Source organism: Chaetodon auriga, chromosome 4, assembly GCF_051107435.1.
Source record: "Chaetodon auriga isolate fChaAug3 chromosome 4, fChaAug3.hap1, whole genome shotgun sequence".
NCBI classification, from domain to species: domain Eukaryota; kingdom Metazoa; phylum Chordata; class Actinopteri; order Chaetodontiformes; family Chaetodontidae; genus Chaetodon; species Chaetodon auriga.
Genome location: NC_135077.1, coordinates 6,648,029 through 6,668,483, shown reverse-complemented (window position 1 = coordinate 6,668,483; position 20,455 = coordinate 6,648,029). Strand labels below are relative to the sequence as shown.

General features: G+C 41.9%; 1 protein-coding gene across 2 annotated transcripts; it reads right to left on the bottom strand.

The window, feature by feature from the left end:
• Window positions 1-14,129, bottom strand: LOC143318864 (voltage-dependent calcium channel gamma-4 subunit-like). 2 transcript variants are annotated; one of them, XR_013077042.1, is made up of 5 exons: window positions 13,473-14,093; window positions 7,621-7,704; window positions 6,158-6,298; window positions 3,614-5,522; window positions 1-3,568 (listed from the first exon to the last, which is right to left on the bottom strand). XR_013077042.1 is itself a non-coding variant. In XM_076727360.1 (5 exons), the coding sequence occupies exons 2-5, from the start codon at window positions 13,693-13,695 to the stop codon at window positions 4,963-4,965; spliced, it is 1,008 nt and encodes a 335-aa protein (XP_076583475.1). In that variant the 5' UTR covers window positions 13,696-13,943; window positions 14,036-14,129; the 3' UTR covers window positions 1-4,962. The 2 variants fall into 2 exon arrangements, 1 of the variants encoding a protein (XP_076583475.1); XM_076727360.1 differs by having other exon boundaries at window positions 1-5,522; window positions 13,473-13,943; window positions 14,036-14,129.
• Window positions 14,130-20,455: the final 6,326 nt, after the last annotated feature.

The window sequence follows — 20,455 nt, the reverse complement described above, 5'->3', positions numbered from 1 at the left end:
TTTCAGAGTAATTTATCAGCAAAATGATACATTACAAACCTTTCATGGATAATAATTAAAGACACTTTGTATTTACGGCTCGGTAATAGCATATATTATACATTATTGACATTGATCATTTTACCAAAAATACAAGTCCTCAACTAAAACAGACATGCAAGTAAGACCATAGAGGGTTGTGTGCAACAGCTTCATGAAGCACAACTATGGATAAAAGGACTTAAAACAATGCAAAATAAATCTCTCTGCACCAATCTTACAATTAGAACTTTAATTATAATAACAAAATACAGACACTCGATCATCAGAATTGTGACTTGAAACACAGAACTAAGACACAGGGCCCCAATCCTCTTCTGTACCAGTTTGCCATTCTTACACTTGTACTTGCCCTTCATATTTATCTTTGATTGCACTTATGTTTAACAGGGGAGGGGGAAAAAAATGCGTATTTCCATCTGTCTAGCGTGTTTAACGGCTAAATTGTAGTCAAAGTGAGTCACGTTTTCTTGTTGTTTGTATTTCTACAGACATTATAAAATGACTGGATATAGTACACTGCACCATGATCCTATGTCATAGCAGTGGGAAAAGGTCTAGCTCCAACGGCTGCTGGCTAAATCCTGTCTTAGTGCAGTAACAGATGTCAACGGATCCCTGTGGTTCCTGGATTGACAGTATGGCACCAATATCAACAGGGAGCGAGGAATGAAGCCCCCCTGCTTGGAGAAATCTCAGCCATTTTAAATTCTCAAAAAAAAAAAAAGAAAAGAAAACCTGTGGAGGAGAGAGCCTGTGGAGATGAGATCTCTCAGGAGGAAATCGCATCTGTCACCCTGTAACCTCTAACACCTGTTGTGCTAATAAACAGTATGAAGATCACATCACATTTAGCAGTTACTGCTGATGAAGCAGTGATTCCCTCGCACATTATACTAGCTAGACATTATGCTGTCTATGATGGTTTTTCCCTGTTTTTGATAAACAAGTGATCTTTTCTCTGGGGATTATCTTTACAAAGCCTTAAAGATCCAGTGTGAAGGATTGAGGGACATCTAGCAGTGAGGTTGCAGGTTGCAACCAACTGAATACCCTCCCCTCACCCTTCTTTTCCAAGGGTGGAGGAAAACCTGGTAGCATAAAGGTGTTCTCTAGAAACACTGTTTTGTTTGTTCATTGTGGGCTGGAGAAACATTGCAGTGCAGCACAGTGGGCTCGCATGAAAGAGGACCCATTCCTTAAGTAGATATGAAGGACTCATTTGATGCTAATGAAAACACAACAATTCTTATTCTCAGCTGACACTAATGAAAACATAACTGTGAATATTGCATTCCATTTCTGCCATCAGATCCCCCTAAACCAGACCTTTAAGATGCAGTCAACAAGTAAAGTCCTCACTTGATGGATCCAATCTAGTGTGAGCTGTCAGCTCCACCAGCAGTGAGCCGTCTTCATCCTTTCATGTGTTACATGAGAAGACATATGATGTATGACTATATCCAAAATATCTTTGATTAGATTTTACTGAGCTGATGTTTTTTATGTTTTTTTTTTTTTTCCCAATAAATCATTGCAGGCTGTAAATGCTTTTGGTCTGACACTGGGTGTGTCAGGTTTAGTATAACGACAGCTGAAGTAGGAACACCTGCCAAGCCATTTGTCACGCCAGCAAATCAGAGTTGAGACCCAAAAGCGTTATTTTATCCATCCTGCACAGTGAGGAACCGATGCTAACAAGCACACTGGCTACGTCTGTGACTGCATGGAGAGGTGACCCTGCTATTTTCCTCTCAATTACTGGAGGAGATATTTCACTTGCACACAATAGGAGGGAGGGAAGGGGTGAGGGGCAGCTCTATAGTGGGTGAAAATACCAGTGAAGGTCCATGGTATTCAAGTTTTCAAGGTTTAACAGCCGGGGCGGTGGAAAATTCAGCGCCGGAATGGCATAACAAAGACACATGACACACAGGCCGCATGAAAATAAGTCCGTTCCAATTCAAGACTTCCCCTGCTCCACCTCAGTGACTTGAATGACAACTATCGCTAGGACAGCAGAGACTTTCCAGAGACGACAAGCCCTCTCATGGCACTGTATGTTTAATAATGGAAACCGCCGTGACACTAATTCACAAAACCAAATGAAACCAATTCCAGCTGCTGCTAAAAATATTCAACTCGGAAACAAACCATGGAGCTGACATGAAACCCAGTCAAGCATGCCCTATACCAAGAATGAGTAATCTGAACTTCGACTAGCCCTCCACGCACATACCGCACCCACTTTGCTCCAGCTCTTGTTAGGAGACAAGCTTTTTGAAGTCTGGATGAGCATTTGGGAGCCTGTTAGTTCAGTCAAGCATTAAGTTGGCTGATGCTGATTTCCTTTAACACCCTGTGGTTGTCTGACTGTTTGCCACACAGTTTCACAGCAGGGCATAACAGCCCCATCTACCCCATATCATTAGCTAAATACGACCAAGTCTCAGTTCATATTTTTCATTAAACGACAAGCAAGTCTCAAAATGAAGTAAGCTGTAATTACAAAGTTGAATTTCGAAGAATTTGTCTCCCCAGTCACCATTTAGGATAGCTGGAATATAAGCTATATCAGACTTATTATATCAGCTGCTATATTAAGTCCTGACCAAGGATTTTTTTTGGTCTTATGTATAGTTTTTTCCCATCACAAAAACACTGTACGGTTACATGCATATCAGCTCTTGACATAGGATATGCAACAACACATCTTGCTAGACTTGCAAGTCTAAAACAAAAGTAGAAGTATAATATGTAACATTTCTGCATTAAAATGTCAAAACACAACTAGACCTATGTTTTATATTTTGTTGAGTTGTGTACTTGCAGTACTTTCATTTGGTCACCTGTCAATGGTGTCACATCTCCTTCACCCCTTCGAGTTGCTATAACTTTAGGGGAAACACAGGAAACACCAGATGATATGTCGGAGAGTGAGGGAGGAAGTCGGCAAAGGTGACTAAACATAACATGAATGAAACTTGTGTTCATTGTTTTGATTGAGAGTCCTCTAGCAACAGAAATTGCATACTGTGTGTTTAAGGCAATCCTGTTTAAGTCCTTCACAGAGCTCAGACAACATATGGGCGTCTCTAATAATAGCAAATACCTCTAATGTCCACATGAAACAGATGAATGGTCAGAGGTCAGGGACAAGCTATCCCACATACTTGGCCTAAGCATCCCTATGTCTGCAACCATGTCACTGCTGGGTGACCTCTCTGTGCAATGATGGCTGAGAAGATCGTATTGCTCAACACTCCACTGCAGACAGATTCACAACCTTGCAGGACAAAATTCAACCATTTGTTGACAGTTGATTCTCGAACAGCCCTGATCAGCAGCTTTGAAATCAACACATGTAATGTGTCATCCCTCTTTATAACACAATGTGCTTGTTGCTTTTAAAATGCTTGTCACGTGTCCTTCATCACCCTTTTCTGCTTTCTATTGTAATTGGTTTGTAATGTGACTAAATTAATTTTTCCATTCTCATTGTGTCCTGTTGTTTGCATACTAAATAGGTCTTTCTTTTTTTTTCAGAGTTTTTCCATTAACCGATCAAGATAACAACAGGATCTGCAATTAAATGTAGCCAACCATTATCATAATAATGCACTTTTTCAATATCCACTGTGCAATAGTACAGTTTGAATTATTTCTTGTTGTCAGTTCCTTGAAAGTGATGATTATCCAAACAAGTCTTATTGAAAAGGAGAAGTAAGAGTACATCAATACTTCAAACTCTGCATCAGCTACAAGTCTGTTTTGTATCACGATCAAAAGATCTGCACCAGACAAAAACCCTCTGAACACAAAGGTGGTAAATGTAGAAACAAGAGTCTTGCTAATTGACGGTAACACATACAGCGTGATCTCACCTTTGTTTTTACATACAGCGACTGCAACAGTCAGTCTGGCTTGGGTAAGGAAAACCAAAAGAACTTCAACAAATCTCTCTCATGCTCTACGTCTCTAAAACCAGACTCATTAGTTCCACACATCATCCCTGAGCAAATGGAGAGCAAACCAGACAGTCTGTACAAATAATGTTTACACTGACACGTCACACAGCATACTGGAATGCACTGACATTACCGTGAGCCTCATCATTGTAGGCGATATATCTATAATCCATATTCACAGTATGAGTGTGTCACGGTGTGGCAGTGTTTCAGAGCTACAACACACGTTTCACACACACATATTTGTCACAACTCGCACACGAGATTGAGAGAGGTTACTGAGACACAGCAGAAGTATTCAAATGGCAGTTGAGAAGGCATAAGACTATCAAAGGTGTACAGATTAAGTTAGCACCAGTTGTGTTAAATTACAAACAAATATAATACAAGAATACTCAAACAATCACATAAATTACTTAATTTTAGCAAACAATTTTGGAGACAAACATCTTTTTGTCCCAGAATAAAAGAAAAAAAGTTCCCATCCAAAACACCATACAGCTATTTTAGAAGAAAAAACATGATGATTACCTGAAGGTCAATATGAGCATCTGACTGAGCATCAAGTCTATAAAAGATTAATTCTTTTATCAGGCAAAGTCTTCAGTGGCTCCTTTAATGAATACCAGAACAAACACTCACAAATAGTGTGTCACATCACATTTGACAATTAAACTCTTCAGATACTGCTACAAAATGTCTGCATCCACTTTCTCAAGAAGATACTGAGTCATATCATAAAGAGCTGTTTTGATATCACTTCACCTCTTCCTCCTACTAAAACACAGATTGGCACTATTTCTGTCACAGAACGACGCAAGAAAAACAGTTCTGAGTTCTGACCTTTCAGCATCGCTGTTGCCTGAACAGCCCCGGGGAGGATTTGTCCTTTCTCATCAGCTGTACAACATGTTCCATGAAGCTTATTGTTTCACACAGCAATAAACTCCTGACCTCATACCGGTGTGGTCCTCCTATTCGCTCCATCTTTCAGATCTTTCTGGAAGCAGTTGTGGACTTGTAAAAAGTCCCTCTCTGGGCTGTAGGGCCCTCCGCTCCCACTCCCACCCTTCAGAGGGTCCCTACTGAGGGCATACAGGGATATGTCCCCCATCGGCAAACCCATCCCCAACCCTCCTCCCCCACCTCCTGCACCGCTTCCTCCGCCGATCTTCAGGCCCACTGGGGAGGGCTCACGAGACGGGTCAGTCGACCTCGAACTGGAGCGTGAGCGCCTTCGTCGATAGCGGTAGCTTGGGATCCGGGAGTATGGCGAAGAAGAGCAGGTGGTTTTGATGAAGTCGCGTCGGGCTCGGAAGCGTGTCTCTTTATTTTTCTCTATATATATGTTGACTGCCAGAACACCCACTGACTCAGCCACGATGAAGGAGAGGGCGCCAAAGTAAAAGGACCAACCATAGTTATACTGGTTCTTCTTGTCCTCGTCCTTCTTGTCACTGGGATCTCCGGCGTTGCTGGAGATGTAGACGATGATACCGATGATGTTGCTCAGGCCTGAAGAGACGAGAGAGAAGAGGGAAGATGAAAGAAAAGCATATGAATGTAAAATGCCTAAAGTTTAAGCACACAAGTGGATGATAAGGACCAGAGATTCCACTGCAGTGTGCACACAGCGTGGATTCACACACTCTACGCTCCTCTACACCTATATCTTCATCACATTCAACATCTCATCATCTTTACAAATTAGGTCTATTCCTAATAGAGTTCAATCCGCTTAATAAAACAGAGCTATTGTCATGAAAATGTGATTTTAATATTTATATCTTGCACGTTTTCACCATCTGACATTCTTCTTTGCATATTCACAAAGAATTATTTGTCACTGCCAATTACAAAGAAATAATGGCTTCAGGAGAATGGGGTGTGCTAGAAGTGTGTAAGTTATCTGCACTTTATTCACTGTTTTATGTAAAAACAATCGATACACCACAGGGAGAAGGAGCATGTGCTGTATTTTTTTGAGTCACTTTAAAAGACAAATCTTAAGACAGAAACTAAAGGAAACTAAAGAAATCCTCTTGTATGGTGTCTGTCTTCTCCTTCTGTCTGTGGCCCCCGCACAGAATCTATCTGATGTCACACCAGTTTGTGTATTTCTCTGTCGTGCGCTGTCATCCTTGTCCTACCTGCAGCCACAAACAGGATGCCAGCGCTGAGCAGGATGTTGTTCTTGTTGCTGTAGATGCGTCCAAACCCGACACACAGGCCACCCAACATCAGCAGAATGGTGCTGAGAATGGGGAATAGGCTCGATGCACGCACTATACCTGTTCATAGCACACAGGGCGAGACAGTGAAGCCTTCTTGTCAATACGAATGAAGAAATACATCACTCTGAATATAGAAGATAGAGGTTGAGCAGCGTGTAATTGAAAATGACAATAGTGCCAGTAAAGTAACGTTAAATGTAGATGGAAATGTCATTATTAATGTTAATACATTACAATAATACATCGCAATGCACAATTCCTTTTAGCACTGTTTTGGTCTCCTCCAACCCTGAGGGAAACATCTGGATCTTTAAATTAAGTTAAACACGCCCCCATGTCCACCAGCTATTCACTAATCTGTTCCTTGGTGCTGGGCAGGTCAACAACTATGGTTTTATCAGAACTTCTTTGCTTTAACAGCAGCTGGAAGATAGTTTGATGAGAGCAGTGAAAGTGAACCAAAACAGTAAATTTGCAGGGTATAGAAAAAAAAAGCTTAAAGATGCTACTATGCTCCATAGAGCCAGGAGGAACTGGAGAGTCCAGAGACAATTCTCTGTGGGTTCTTCAGCACACCTTTGACGAGAATTATGACTCTAGCAGAGATGTTATTTCACAAGGTGGGGTTTTCTCATCCCTTAAACCCAATGAAGCAAACAAGCATCCTACTATACATCCACTACTCACATGCCAATTGATGGCAGTTGAAGCTGACAATAAAACTCTAAAAATAACAATGTAAGGCATGTCTGGCTGACACATGTCGTAACTCTGCCATAAGCCTAGAAATAAAGGGAGTGAAAGGAGAGCAAAAACCGCCTCAGGTTCAACAGATGAATGCTCTCTACAGATACTAAGCCCTGATTAGCAGACAATCCTGCTGACACTAACTGAGTGAGTGCAGGATTTAATTTGCACAAGCTTATTGAAATTCATCAGTACAGACAACAGCGAAGATGGGAACAGTTGCTTTGGGGCGCAGGGCGTCAAACCAGAAATCAGATGTGATATGCAAAGTGAAGCTGATCTGAGACCTCAAACAAAATGGAGAGATTGACCGAAGCGTAGACCGTCCATAATGTTTAGGCAATGTTTGGTGAAGCTGCCCACAGTCACATGCTTTCATTAAACTACCTTGGTCAAATGTGAGACGTGCTCTTGTGTGGGTCATGGTTTAGACCCGACCTATTACTCATCAGCACACAACACACTGCATCATCTCCATAGCTCCGATTACTGTTATGACATCAGGCTTTTATGGGGGAGGGATAGAGATGTCATGACACATTAAGTACCCTTGTGATAACTCCATCAGCACATGAAGAAAAAGAGATTAAGGGTTGAAGTGTTTGAAGATGAAAAAGGTTGCAGTGACTTACGTAAGATGTACTCTGAGCTGTCTGTATCGTAGTCGTTATCCTCTGGAAAATGATTGATCTGAAAACAGCTTCCTTTGTTGATACCTGCAGGGAAACCAAGAGTAGTGTGAATGCGAGTGATGGCAGTAGCATCGTGTGCATGGATGAAATGACAGCAGTTAAGAGGAAAATACTTTTTAATACTCCTTATCATGGATCTGAACATGGCAAGCTCCAATTAAGATAGAAGGAACAAAAAGAAGGACCGTCCACTGAATCAACATGCAACATTTATGATCCCAAGACAAACGAGTCATGGAAAACTGAAGTCTCCTAAATAACATTTAAACTAATACACTGCACTGCCTTGTTTTCACCTCTAACCATTTCAGAGACCATTTGAGGGCAGGCTGTTGTGGATCTGAGGTTCTTAAGTTCTCAAGCCCTCGGGCACCTTCTATTCAAAGACCCAGTCTCTTCACTGAGAAAATCTTCCCTGCACTTTTAAGAGAATAAAACATTGGATCATTATGAATATTGAAAGGTTAGACTTTGAATTATGCCTGATTTTGCTGCCGCATCCTGTCATTTCTGCCTTTGCTACTGAGTTGGTCTGGAGTCCTGCTAGACACCATTAAGACACCTGTAGATGTATTGATGGTCATGCATTATCTGTCCTCGATTAATGAAACACGTCTACAACAGTATGAGCTTTTGGTTATTCTTGCAACAAGGGAACATTTTCAATACTTTGGGGTGAAATTTCAGAATTTGGTTGCAAGATAAGGTCAAGGTTATCACCACAACCATAGAACCATAACCACAGAAACTCAGTCCAAACCACACAATCCTCCTAGATTGCAGATGTGAAAAAAGTCCAAACCAGAAGACTGGAAAAGTCTGTATTATCAAACATTTAATGCCAACCAATGGTGGGACTCGTTTGAAGTGTTCAGAGAAATTGCTGCTCATAGTCAGTCCTTGTCTGAGTTCTGTCTGTCTTTATTCAAGAGGAATTCAAATATTATTTTACTATGTGCATACAAGATTAAAGATGTATGAATCAATTCAGACTGAATTCATCAGGAAACCTGAAGCTTCAAACAAACAAAAAAGTTCAAATTCATCTATCAAGTTCATAGCTTTTTGTCCCACTTACTCACTGCAATACGAGATTTTCCTGATTTAAAGGTACCTTGTGAAGTTTTTGGCCACTAGCAGTGCTATTTGGAGCAATTTTGCTGCGAGCGGGTCAGCTTTTTGTTTAGATCTTGAGGACACACACACAAGAGCATTTGATTAAGAAACATACCAATGTATCAGTAAAGGTAAGGAAGAGGAAGACTGCAAGCTACCAAAATTGGATATAAACAATTCAGAATATAATTTCTTTTTTTAAGTCTGCTTTGCAAATTTTGCCTAAGGAAGAAATGCAATCATGATGTTTGTCAATGTTTCAAGGACACACATAACTCAATGTGTAGTTCTGTCACAAGGTGGCGGTATGGGCTAATTTATGCATGGCTGTAATGAGAGTAGAAGAAGGAGAGGTCACAAACCAGGAACAAAACCAGTTCTTTGCCAACCACCAACAAACCTCAAAGAAGAAGAAGAAGAAGAAGAAGAAGAAGAAGAAGAAGAACCAGTCATCTTGGTCAGCTACTACAGACAAATGGAGACGGGTTTTCAAGATTTTTGTTTTTTGAGTATTATTCGGATTTCCAAGAGCACGCAGACAGTGGAAACAGCTTTTCTTCTTCCTCTTCTTCTCCCTTGGAATCGAAACAGCCGATCAGTCATGTGAGTTAAATGTTTGCCGCTTATTTGGAAAAGATGTTTCCATTTTCCATGAAGCACATTATCAAAAAAGGCAAAAATCACCTCAAGCAAGCACAAAAACTTAGGATGTTTTTTTCAATGTTGCCATTTCCATCAACTGCTTCTACTGGGATATTTGAAAGTGGCCATAAAAATGTGTTGATGGAAACATCACGTTGGCATAGTTTTTCAGTGCCGTGTGGGATTTTTGAGGAGGCATACACTGTTTGCTGTGAGTTTCACCAGTGGTGAAGGTGTTGTGGCTACATAATCAAAAGGACATTAGTAGATTAGCTGTAATCCCTGGCTGCTTCTTTCTATGCCTGAGTGGTTTTATCCATCCTGGTTAGCATACCCTCTGGCTAAATGGCATGTTGAATGTTTCAGGAGCTAGAAAATGCATTCGCCATGTTGGTTAGGCCGTGAGGATACACTTAATGTGTTTTGGTTAGAAGCGTTGAACGTAAACAAAACAGAGGTTATTTACGCAGGACACCTCCAGCGGGTTTCTTGCTTAATATTGCAGCATGATTTCATTCCAGCCATCAGCGCAAAATTTCAATGTCACATTTGTCTGCTACATTTTTACACTTAATGTCTGACACTGCTGGGAAAGAGAATGAAATAAGAGCAGAGATGAAGTGATGAAACATGCTGAACAGCCCAGACTCAGTCTATCTCCACTGACTCCACCCTCTCAAACTCACTCTTTCAGTCTCTTTCAACTCTCATCCTCTATTTTTACAACACTCTTACAACCATCATGTCTCAGTTATCCACTTCTCTCCCGCTGTGTTCTGAAATGTTTTCCTCTTCAACTCTCTCTCAGCTTCTTTTTGATTTTTACATTTTTTTTTGTGGACGAAGCACACTCCTTCTTTGGATTGGCACAGAAACACAATCAATCAACAATATGCTGTGAGTGTATCTCGCATGTATTTCATATTTATAAGACCAATGTTTGAGCTAATAAGCTGTTGACTGTGACAGACTGACTGTGTCTTCTGAAAGGTTCAGGAAAAGCAGCGACAGGTGCAAGATAACAAGAAAAAAGTTTTCTTTTGTAAGATCAGACAAAGAGTGATAATGTCAGAGTGAAATAACTATTAATAATTAACAGACAGGGGGCCAGTGAGTTAATAATGAGAGGAACGATGGTGAGAAAGATAGAGAGCGAAAGAGAGCGAGCTCAGTAGGGGAGGTATCTCCCCAGAGCCCATCTGTCTGAGAGACCGGAGCCCATCTTTTATTACTCAGCATAGCTTCACCATGGCAACCTCCCCCTGGCAACCCAGAATCACATTTCTAGCTTGGCTTCTCAGAGGACGCCTTTGACATCTTACTAATGCATTCACCGGGCTGACACACACACACAGACACACACACACACTAACAAAGCCACAAAACCCGAAAGCAGCCTCTATGACACAGAGAAGCTCAAACCACCACATTAAGAATGAACTGGGTGAGCTGGTGGACGTCGGACCAAATGTATGTTTGAAACACGTCAAGTCCTTCGGCGCCACTCCACCGTGCTCAGCGCTGACTTGCTTAAGTGAGAGGTCTTGTTGTATTTCAGCATGACTGGCTGCAGAACAAGACCTCACATTGTTTCCTTTAAAAGCTCATTTGCCATCATTGCTCACCTTCAGTGAAACCTCCTCCTTGTTCGACAAGACACAACTCATGCAGGCGCCTGTTTGACACGTAGTAACAAGCAGTATTTCCTCTACAAGGTTAACCACTGTTTCCCCAGGGTTTACCCATTATTAATGCCTCTCATTTGACCTCATATAATTGGTTAGGCGCTGTCTTGTTCTTTCTTCCTGGAAGAAAAAATGTGTTAATTGGAAAGTATAATGAGTGGATGATGGAAGCGATTACTCTTTTAAAAAATAAAAACAAACTGTCCACAATGGGACAACATGGTCTGGAGGAACTAAAAGAATTACTTTGAATATTTGGCATTTGAAGAATGCATTTAGCAAAACACAGTGCAGCTCAGGGGGTGCATCCCAATCGCCTGCATGTTTAGAAGTCACTATGATCCTTGACTGAATGTCACCAACATTTTGACTTTGTCAAAGTCAGATATCGGAGTCCAACTAGAGGCCAGAGAGAAAGAGCAAGAGAAGGTGTGTTACTTTTATTTCCAGCTCTGCATGCAACTCATATCCAACGATATGAGCAGGGACAGAGAAGATGGTGGAAAAGACAGATGTTTAAGAACAGCAAAAGCTGCTGCTGAAGATACTCTCAAGAGTTTGAAGAGAGAGAGAGAGAGAGAGAGAGAGAGAGAGAGAGAGAGAGAGAGAGAGAGAGAGAGTGTCTTTTGATTAACTTGACAGGAAATCCATAAATAGTCATGCACTTATAAACCCAGTAGAGTAGTAACAGTGCAGAGGAAAAACGCATGAAGTGTGCATCATCTGCATATGAGACAAACCTCTGGGTAAGTGTTGCCTCTTCTCTTGGCCCCCCCACCCCCCCACAACAGTGTCAGATCTCTCCACATGTCTGAGAGATGCTGCCTTCATTGCACATGGAAGCATAGGAGATGCAAACATCCTCCTTCAAAAGCATTCATGTCACAAATTCATCTAAACATCACGTGGAGGACTGAACACATTTCTTTTGATTCACGAACTTCACACATGCCCAACAAGCATACTCTTGTGATCAGTGACGAGATGATGATGTGTGTCAAACGTCATAAGAACAATATCTATGATTTGATTATCATTGTGATGAGGGTGGATGTATTAAAATGCAATCACTGCTATTTTTTCCCACCTGTGGTTGCGACTGCAACATCTCTTTGTCTGCAAAACAAGCTGAGGTGCCACCTGTAGGCAAGTGTGGAAAGGCTGATCCGCTAAAGCCTGCAGAAACCTTCAGCCGTCGAGTTTGTAAAGAGAACACTTTACAAGTCACGATTGGTCTCCTGCATCTGAAATTCTCTTAGTAATGTGAAGTTATTTATTCATTCAGTCTGGTTGTGTTGGGTTGTTAGGAACAGAGTCTGTGAAGATTTCAGCACCAGGAGCAGAGGACAGAGCCGCAGCAGGCAGGGCTGATGGAAGACGTCACTGTGACTGATTGATTTCATGTTATGTGTCCTGTGAGATTTTCTGGTCCTTATTATTTGTCGATAAAGCACGGGGGAAAAGAAGATTTCACTGATTGGACTTCTTTCTAATTAAGCACTTAAGCCCAGTGTTGTTAAAACGCGTCCAAACAATAACGAGCGCGGGAAGCCCAGCCCAAAACTCCTGGGGCGTGTGCGCTGGGGATCAGCTCAGCAGCTGAGGAAATGATGCCGGGCTTTCTTCAAGCAAGTCGGTTCCTCACTAAAACGTGACTTCTCTAGCTGGAACTTATTTCATCAGTCTAAGCAATTTTATGGAAGTAGTTGCCCAGCAACGGTTTCCAGTTAATGAGAAAATTAGGACGAATCCTTAAATTATTACTGGACACGCGACATTTTCCTGCCTGTAACAAAATGTGAGACATAAAATAACCATTAGGTTTGGCTCTATGTCATGATCTGTCCGTTGAGTCCTCTTTTTCAGCGACTAAATCATTCACAAGAGAAACTGACGCAAACGCAGCATTACGCACGGACGTCATCGCCTTTGCGCGCAACAAGCAGTCGTTTCCCTCCAGCTGTTCTTATACAACACCATACCCAGGTAACTTTAAATGCTACTTAACGCATTTAACAATAGAAATGACTGATAATGATGTTGCACCCCTTGGGCGATTTCCATTTTTGGTGCGTGGTCACACCACACAAACTCGGATATGTTTGTTGCGAATGCCCGTGTACTTTTTGCTCCAAGTTCAATATGGCATTCGTTTTAATACAATTTTACTTCACAGACAGAACTTGTAATGGCTATATGATGACCACCCCGTGCACATTGTTACCTCCCCACCGAAAATAAATAAATAAATAAATAAACAAATAAACCCTCACCTGAGCCAATTAGCACTTGGTATGTAACAAAAAGTTCGTGTTATAGCGGTAACGAACTTATCTGACTTTGTTTTACCTTCGATGCAGCAGATCCTCCACAGTCCGGAGTGCGTCAGGTCGCCTCGGACTTTCTTGGTTTGCAGCTGGGTTTCGTCCGTGGTGGCATTAGTGGCGTTGCAGATGTGCGCCCGGGAGTACAACCAGTAGTCGGTGCCGATGGCGATGGTCATGAGACTGAAGGCGGCAAAGGCCCCCACGATGGCCAGCAAAGTCTGAACCCCTCGGTCACACCATGCCATGTCGTCTCATAATGTGTGGATCCTCCACAGCAGCTTACGCACAGGAGCGCACGGTGCCCATGGTGGTGGTCAGAGGACGCGTCTCGCGTTTTTTCCTCTGATCAAGCCAAGTCTCGATCCTTAACACGACGATTCGTGCTCCTCTACCCCCTGCACTTCAGTCGGAGTTCAATCCAAGTTTCCGAGTTTGACATGACCGCAGCAGTCGTTTAATTCCTCTGAGTTGGCCGGACATATCTTCTGTGATGCTACAGATAGAAAATTATAAAGGCATTCTTTGAATAAGCATACTTTTATGATAGAGTAAAAGACGGTTCATAAAATTTTATCAATCACATACCGCTATGACTTCTTTACTGTTTACTAGTCAGTATTAAAGTGCACGGTTTCACAAAGGATCCAGCATCGTTCATCCAGACCACACCTTCCACGGCTGCAGCCAAACCAATGGGAAACGGCGGTGTGAGCAGCTGCTGGAGGAAGAAAACATCAGACCTACATTAACATGTACAGCGATGTTAGACAGCAGGACTATTAGGAGACTTTGTGTGAGGAGCAAAAAACGCATTCAGGGTTTACATTTAGACTTTCACACAGTTAAAATACATCCAAGCATGAGTACTCGCGCACAAACACAACAAACACGTAGAGAACATACACACATTACCCTGCCTGCAGTTCAGAAACTGGGTTTCAAATGGTTTTCAAAGCATCCAGATATCAAGCAAAGGGGGGAAAAAAGCACCACCACTGACAGCACATTGGAGATTAGAGCGATTTGATGTGTGGCTGAACCAGCAGCAAATTTAAAGAAGTGGAGAGCATCACCACTGATGAAATATTTCTGAAAACATCCATCAAAACCACTTTGAAGTTGGACCAATCTGCCTGCAAGTTCTTCCGACTCATAAATGTCGACATGTAAGACATAAATGTTGGGCACAGTCATTGCTTGGATACAGTCTCATCCAGGCGACGGTAGGGTCGGCTCTGCCACTTTAAGCCCTGTGCTGTTTTCAGTAGGGGGTCTCTCTCTGTGAAGCCGTCTTTTTCACACTGACACACACAGAGAGGCAACCACAGGGCCTGCAGGGTTTGGCCGGGGCTGCTGCTCTTTGTGCTGTCCCATCTCTTGGACAGTGAGCCTCATCCTAAATTCCCAGGGTCTGAGCCACTTCCTGGTCCCTGCAAGGAGAGCAGAAAGAGTGCAAAGAGTGTGTGTGTGTCAGGGTTTGAATGTGTGTGTGTGTGTGTGTGTGTGGAGGGACATACTATAGGGTAGTGAGGATTAGGAGATAAAGTGAGGAGGAAATGACGAAGAAGCAGAGGAAGGGATGGGAGGAATGGTAAAATGAGAGAGACATAAAAGAGGCAGGAGGTGCAGGGAGAGGAGGATATGGGAAAGAGCTCACTGGTTTCACGTGTTACATATGAGGACTGGAGAGAAAGTGACAGTAATGTATTTGTGCCACAGTTTTGTCTGTGATGCAGCATGTCATTCTCAGTCATGTTCACAAGAGGGCCAAGAGTGAGGGAGTCACAGCAGGTGAGCAGACAGAGGCCTGAGATATGTATTGTTTTAGATTAGATGAGCAAAATTATTTTACCCAACTTCTCTGAAAGCTTTTATGCCATCATGTTGTCTAAGGTATGAAATCACCTGTTGATGTTCTTTCTTTCTGGCTTTTGAGGCTGGATGTGTGTTTGAGTTTCAGATGCTGGCTTTCTCTTTTCAAGAGCATGAAGACAGCTCTGTGTGGACATTGACATGTCTAATTCGAAATAGGGATGCAACTAACAGCTATTTATTTATTTATTTATTTATTTATTTATTTATTCATTCATTCATTCATTCATTCATTTGACACCAATGAGGCTAAGGATGATTTGTATTGGGTTAAATTTATGTGCAAAACCCAACATAACACAATATTATTGTAAATGAGGTGGCAACTTACTGCATTCTGCTACATCTAAAAAGAAATTAAAATGCATAAACTCCTAATTAGGAAACACAACACTGAGTGACTACTGTCATCCCTTGATGACATCAATGAAAGACAGCTAAGGAAAGGAGGCAAAAGAATTTTATAAAGTGAACTCAGTATGGAGAAATGTGGGTTACCAACTGTAAAAAAACTGATGAGTCCAAAGCCTTTTTCACATTTCTTAAAGCCCATTGGACCAGGATGTAGGAGTCTGTATAAGAGACCCCTCTTGGTATCTGGACCCCAAGATTCTCTGCAGTTCACTACAAATCCATTTCAGATGACTGACAGTCTGGTGTACTCTGGTTTTCCAGCCACGCTGTCCCACTTCATCTCAGTCAGTGTTTCTGTGATTCTTCCCTCCACGCTTTCAAGTGCGTCGTCCTTGGGCTGTTTTTGCATCCTGACGAAACGTGTCTGAGTGCTGCTTTTGCTAAAAAAAAAAAAAAAAAGGAAAAAAAGGATCAGAAAAAGAAGGTTGGCTTTTCAGCTGTGTGGTAATGGGAGTACACAGCAGCCACTGATAATGAGTTGAATTCTCATCATCGCCATATTCCCAAGTTCTTTTCAACTTCTCTTCTTCCGCTTTCCATTTTCCAGCTTCTCCATTGTCTCCGCTTAACTTGAGAGAGTTGCTTTGTGGCAGTTTGCCATTTCATTGTGGTAACTGATGTCTCCTCCGCCAGCTTCCTCTTTTTTTCCTTCCATGCAGGTTTTGTTCTGTCAAGAGTGGCTCCTCTATGACCTTGCTGAACTTGCCTTAAAAGTATGGCAGTTTATTTGTTGATAGTGTTTCTTAACTGCTTTCTTTGCACTTGTTTTCCACCCAGTTTGAAAGGCTACAGCAGTCTGGCCCATCAAGAGATTAATGCTGCATGGCTGCCTGGTGTACAGAATTAGTGAATGTGCCAATACAAGCTATCAAAGAAGTAATTGGATATTTTCTTTTGACATGTCATTCAGGCAAAATTGTACAGTGAAGGAGGAAGCCTTTGGATCTTACTTCTTTAAAAAATGGAGAGAGAGAGAGAGAGAGAGAGAGAGAGAGAGAGAGAGAGAGAGAGATGAAATGAGATGAGATGAGAGATCTTTAAAACTCTGGATATGCAAAGGAGATATACCATCTGAGATATGGGAGCAAAAGTTCATCTTCAATTCAAAGAAAATGAAGCTTTAGGCTTCTGGGGCCAAGCAGCAGCAGCAGCGAGAGGGTTTTAATATGTGTTGTTTCACCTTTGGATCTACAAGACTGAAATTGTAGCGATCACTGCGTATTGCTTTTCATACATGTTCTAAGTTCAAAAACAATTTATGGAAAAGATGTATCATTTTATCTCATCTTGTCAAATATTAAGACAAAGGTTCATCTTAAAATCAGGTGAAGAAAACCTAACAAGTGTGTGACTGCTGATAACATGCAGTGAGTATGTACACAAGCTGCACATTCTCATGAATATGACTTTGTGGTATGAAACTGACAAAAAAGGACTGAATTATGAGACAATTTATGAGCTTCCTCTGCTGAGGAAAAAAAAAAAAAAAAAAAACTGGCAAAAGATGTTGGGTCTCTTCATGCTTCCTCATGATTTGAGTACTCAGTGGTAACTGTAATCAGCAACCAAGATACCAGACAAATTTCCTGTTAGTGAAAAATGAAAATTAGTTCAGTTTGCAGTTCATTTAAAAGAGGTTGATAGTAATTATTAATGGAGGAGTGAGGTGCTGAATATCTTCAACTACATGAATGTGAATTAGAGTCATCAACAGGAAACATTCCTGCTTGTTATTACCCTTTGTTAGATGAATAAGGGTTCAAAATAATGGCTTTTGTACCCCTGTTCTCTCGGTTGTCTTTTAGTGCTGCTCAGGGATGAGATGAAGCAAAGGCACATGGATGCTGGCTGCTGCAGATACCAGTGAGATGTGTGTGCAGACGGCGCCCGGAGCAGAGTAGAGCGTTAAAGAGCATAAGAGATTGGGCTAAAAGAAAGCAAACACAGACGCAGCCCTTAGGCTGCCAGAGGCTTGCTATGCTATGACAAGCTGTGCTTTACACCAGCACATTTTCTGTTTTCTTAAAGAAATATTAAGGATACACAGATACCTACAGCTTTAAAGGAAAGCTCCAGTTTATCAGAACATTGGTTTAATCTGAATAACTTTGCCCATTTCTCAAAGTTATGATGAGAGTGTACTCAGAAAGGTTTGCTACACTGTAGTCAGATAGGGAAAGAAATGAAGAGCCTGATAATCAGAGAGGTTGTAAACAAACCAAGAGTGCACGCTCAGTTTGGCTGTGCTGCTGTTTGTTTAACACCTGCATGACTGTCTGATGCTCTTGCACTTGTTCTTGTTGATGTTCTTTTTAAGCAAACTCACCATGATCCCAGAGCTCAGCAATTAACTTGGCAAGTAGAATACTATTATTACTGATGGGAACAATGGCCAAAACTGTGAAAATCAGGCCCAAGTTGTAATAAACAAGAATTTGCCAGAGCCAGACAAAAAAAAAAAGGCAAGACAAGATGCTTTAGAGGGGAATTTTTTTGAATGAAGAGATGCATGTGAGTTCCACTGTCACACCACCAGGAACAGGTTGGCACAGAGAGACCACGGGAGAAACAGACCTTTCAGTTTCCTAATTTTCCTGCCCGTTTGGGGCAGAGTGGTATCAGCACCGAGGCATTCAGCCCCATCTGTCCCCTGTGACCAATGGCTTCAAAATCCTGCATGTTTAGGTCAGTGGCAGCAAGCAGTCACCATGTGGGTGGTTTGGAGATTTTGAAAGTGGGTGCTTATTGGAGGGTTGATCATCAAAGGCTAAATTTTTGAGTCCCTTGAGTCCAATCAGGCTTTGAATCCGGCTGCACCACATCAGTGATTAAAAGCAGGGAGTTCTCTCTGAATATTTCAGGAGGCCAAGCTGTTATATCTTCAAATGAAGATGCTTTGTCGGTGATTTGACAATCATTTTGGTATTTTCCCATTTCAAAAAGCAAAAACAAAAAATGGTACTAAGTCGTTCAGAGTCTGGTTTGAATAAATAAGCTAGACTGGTTTAAAAGCAGTGGCTTATTGACAGGATCTCTCTTGTGTTTACCTTTCTGTTTCCCTCATATCTGTGTGAAAGTGCCGCAGTGAGAGATATTATTTGGCCTGTTACACTGTGGTTGGTAGGAAAAGTCTATGTTAGCCAAGAGGCATAAGGGCCCGACCACAAACCACAACATCCCGTCTCTCTCTCCACATTTGTTTTTCACATTTCTCTACTATTCTCAAATAATGACACAAACTGGTAAAAAAAATTAAAAAGTAAGAAAAGTCTTTGAGAAGAAGATTTTTTTCTCCAGTCCCAGATACACACACTGTTGTCATCATTAGCATCATTAGCACCATACAAAGTGCACATATTGACACACATGCTGTACTCCCATATGAAAGCATGAAGAGGCACAGGCACAGGCTTCAATGTACCACCATCATTATCACCACCAAAGCATGTGCATTTATGCCACTCTGCCATTTGAACATGGCGAATCCTCAGCTACAGGGTGATGTGTGACAAAACTCCCGAAAACTTCAGATGAAAACTGTGAGTTTCTCGCCTCTCTTTATTCTCTCCCTGTATCTCCAGTTTTAATGAGTAAACATGCCACAGTGATTTAGTCCACAGCTCACAGCGCACTGACCCGTTCTCAGAACCACAGCTTTTTACCAGCAATCAGTTAGGAAGCCGTACACAGGCCCAAATGAACAGGATGTGTGTGTTTGGTGCTTATTAGCGACGTCCCTTGTGGAATTGATTCTCTGCTTGTTTGTCCTTAATTTTGTTCAAGTAACAGCTTCATAACTGAAGCAGCAAACCCACCTCTGTCTGTCTGACAGTCTCATAATTCACTGATGTCAAAATTCAAAAGAATTACAAAAAATATGGCCTCAAATTGTGCGGCACGGTGGCGCAGCAGGTAGTGCGCGTGCCTCACAGCAAAGAAGGTCGCTGGTTTGATCCCCCGGTCGGGCCTTTCTGTGTGAAGTTTGCATGTTCTTCCCGTGCATGCGTGGGTTCTCTCCGGGCACTCCGGCTTCCTCCCACGGACCAAAAACATGCTCATTAGGTTAATTGGTGACTCTAAATTGTCCATAGTGTGAATGGTTGTTCGTTTGTCTATGTTGCCCTGCAATCGGCTGGTGGTGTACCCCGCCTCTCGCCCATAGCCAGCCGAAAGGGATATGCGGGTATAGGAGATGAATGAATGAATGAATGGCCTCAAACATTCGGGTGAAGACAAAACCATTATGACAAAGCATTAACAAAGAGTCAAGAACGACGTGGTTCTCATCAATCTGCTTGCACAGATGTTTGTATTAATTTGTTCATCATTTGTGTTGTGCAGCAGTTCTCCAGTTTCGGAGTGACAGAAATTGTTCTATTACTGAGTGAAAAATAGCGGTTGCTCTAGCATAATGTAAAACACACACACACACACACACACACACACACACAGAGAGAGAGAGAGAGAGAGAGAGAGAGAGAGAGAGAGAGAGTCATCAGATCATGTTAAATCAAATTCATTAATTAATCACTTAACAAAGCAAGCAGAGAGCAAAGAGGTCATGGTATAGATGAAATCCAGCAGGGAACATCAAAAAGCCCAAACTGTCCTCATTAATGAGACAGCCGGAGAGACACACACAGTCCTGGGCTCCGTGCTTGTCCTTCAGGCCTCCGGTCGAATGGAGATGAACCTGCTGTATTTACAAATGACCTGCTG